Here is a 2,606-nt window from a genome sequence, read left to right on the forward strand (position 1 = left end):
ACAATGCTGAAGAATCACTTGTTGACAAAAGGGAGGGGGGCTATAGGGGCCATGGTCCCTATTTTTTTTTTTTTTAAATCTACTTAAATTGTTAAAGAAGTCATTTTGTGACTCATAAAAGAATTATAAAATAAATTAATGGGGAATGATATAGAAGAAAACCAATATGTTAGTTACTCAACTAATTAAAAAAAAATGTAGATATAATTGGCAACATGGTACGATAGATAATAAAAGAAATAAGGAGAAATTATAAATGTTAAATGAATGTTTGAGTGTATAATCAAAACAATTTTTTTTTTTTGGTTAAATATGTTTTTGGTCCCTCAAGTTTCAATGAATTTTGGGATTAGTCCCTCTTCGAAACTTTATACCAATTTAGTCCTGCATCTTTAGAAACGCGTGAATTTAGTCCTTCTTACCAAATTTTGTTAAGTTTATTTAACATTTTAAACGCATTTTATGATAATATTTGAGTTAACATTCAAGCAAAAATGTGTTAAACAGTGTAAACAATTCAAATATTATCATGAAATGCACTTGAAACGTTAAATAAACTTACTTAACAAAATCTTGTAAGAAGGACTAAATCCACGCATTTCTAAAGATACATGACTAAATTAGTATAAAGTTTCGAAGAGAGACTAATCCCAAAATTTACTAAAACTTGAGGGAATAAAAACCCTTTTTTTTTTTCACATACTCTTACTTTTTGTTAATTAATACATTATTTTCACTAATGTCTAATTTTATATTTACCAATACAGAAATGTATTTCAGGGTAATATAAAAATAAAATGACAGATCAAGTAGAAATTCAGAAAGGTTGAGACTGATTTTTTAAAATTAAAATGATGAAAAAAATTGAAATGATTATTTACTTTTGATTCTCCCGAAAATACGCTGTGTACATAAACATAAGATAAAAGCTTTACCACGCGCGCGAGCCCTGGTGGCTCCCCTATTATTTTCTTCCTAAGCATAATCATCTTAGTAACTAGTAATAATTTGTTTTTGGTAAGAATCCTTACTTGCTAAAGCGTAACATTAATAGTTACAACTACTAAAAAAAATAAAAGCATAAGTGACTTGGTTTTTTAGAGGTATCAGTACATTTTAATAGAAAAAGAAGTCGAATCTCTTTGTTTGACGAATCCAAATCGCGTAACACATACATATGAATCTCAGCACGACCACTTTACAAACTTTCCTTTCATTGGATTTAATATTGGATTTAATAGTTGTAGTACACTTTCTAACTGTATGTATATATTTCTTATAATTATATGGTTTTCTAGTAATTCTATTTTATAGTAATTGTAATACATTATAGAGCATAATAAAAAAATAAACTGGCGCGTGGGATAAAGTGGAGGGATGGGAGCGATTGTAGAAAATGAGGAACAGTAGTTTGTGATGTAAGGAAGCACGATTTGGGGTGTGTGATTTATAAAATAAAAAGAGTGTGGAACTCGGTTCCACTTGCGTTGTCTTTGAGTTTCTTGTCTTTGAGTTTCTCACAGAAATATAAGAACAGAAACAGACTCTTTCTTCTTCTCTTGTTGTACTGCACCAAGTCACAGTGAGGTGAGAGGATGCAAGGAATAGGATCAGGGTTTGTAAATTCAAACGAGCTAGAGCTGAGTCCCACCATGAGTAGCTCCTCCTCCTCACTCTCCATGGACCTAGACGAGTCCACCGAGACCAGGATCCAACGACTCATATCGGAGCACCCGGTCATCATCTTCACCCGATCCTCCTGCTGCATGTGTCATGTCATGAAGAAGCTCTTAGCCACCATCGGCGTTCATCCCACCGTCATCGAATTAGATGATAATGAGATCGCCGCCCTTCCCCTCCCAGACACCGTCGCCCCTGCAGCATTCATCGGCGGCAACTGCATCGGTGGCCTTGAATCCCTTGTCGCCCTCCACGTCAGTGGCCATCTCATCCCCAAACTCGTCCAGGTCGGCGCTCTCTGGGTATAATGACACAACCCAATCCCAGCCACCAGCCACCACCTCGCACAAGCGACCACCACGTCACCTATCAATATTCCTACATTCCATTGTCTCATTCCTCTCTCTATTTCTCTTCTTAATTAATCTTTATATATCTTATGCTATATATATATATATATATATATATATATATATATGCTATGCAATTGCTAGTTAGTACCTATCTACCTAGCCAGTACTATTATTACTTATTATAATTAGTAGTATTAGTTTCAAAACCAAGAAACTGAAACATGGCTAATTGTATAATTTAGGGTTGTGAAATGAAATCTCAATTTCTGTTTGAGTGTTGTTGATGAAACTTTGCTTTGACCTGGGGTCTGGTGGATCGATGTGAAAAAGGAAAAAAAGAAAAAAAAAAAAGTTGTACAGAAAGAACATTGATGGCCATGGCATCGGGTGATAATAACAATAACATTAATTTGTCTTGAATGAATGTGTTATCCGGTAGATTGATCGGGTCCGTAGATTGGTCCCATTGACAATTATGAAGCAATCGGGACCGTAGATATGACGGTGACTTTGTCAGTTTGCTTCGGGAATCCTAAGCTTATCTGTTTGTCGATCTCCCCTCTCTTTCCTTTT

The 2,606-nt window shown here is 34.8% G+C and overlaps 1 protein-coding gene across 1 annotated transcript; it reads left to right on the plus strand.

The window, feature by feature from the left end:
- Window positions 1-1,476: 1,476 nt before the first annotated feature.
- Window positions 1,477-2,322, plus strand: LOC114162478 (glutaredoxin-C6-like). The gene has a single exon (XM_028046391.1). It carries the CDS (start codon window positions 1,596-1,598, stop codon window positions 1,986-1,988), a length of 393 nt encoding a protein of 130 aa, XP_027902192.1. The 5' UTR covers window positions 1,477-1,595; the 3' UTR covers window positions 1,989-2,322.
- The last annotated feature ends 284 nt before the right edge of the window (window positions 2,323-2,606 follow it).

This window comes from Vigna unguiculata, chromosome 9, assembly GCF_004118075.2.
Source record: "Vigna unguiculata cultivar IT97K-499-35 chromosome 9, ASM411807v1, whole genome shotgun sequence".
NCBI classification, from domain to species: domain Eukaryota; kingdom Viridiplantae; phylum Streptophyta; class Magnoliopsida; order Fabales; family Fabaceae; genus Vigna; species Vigna unguiculata.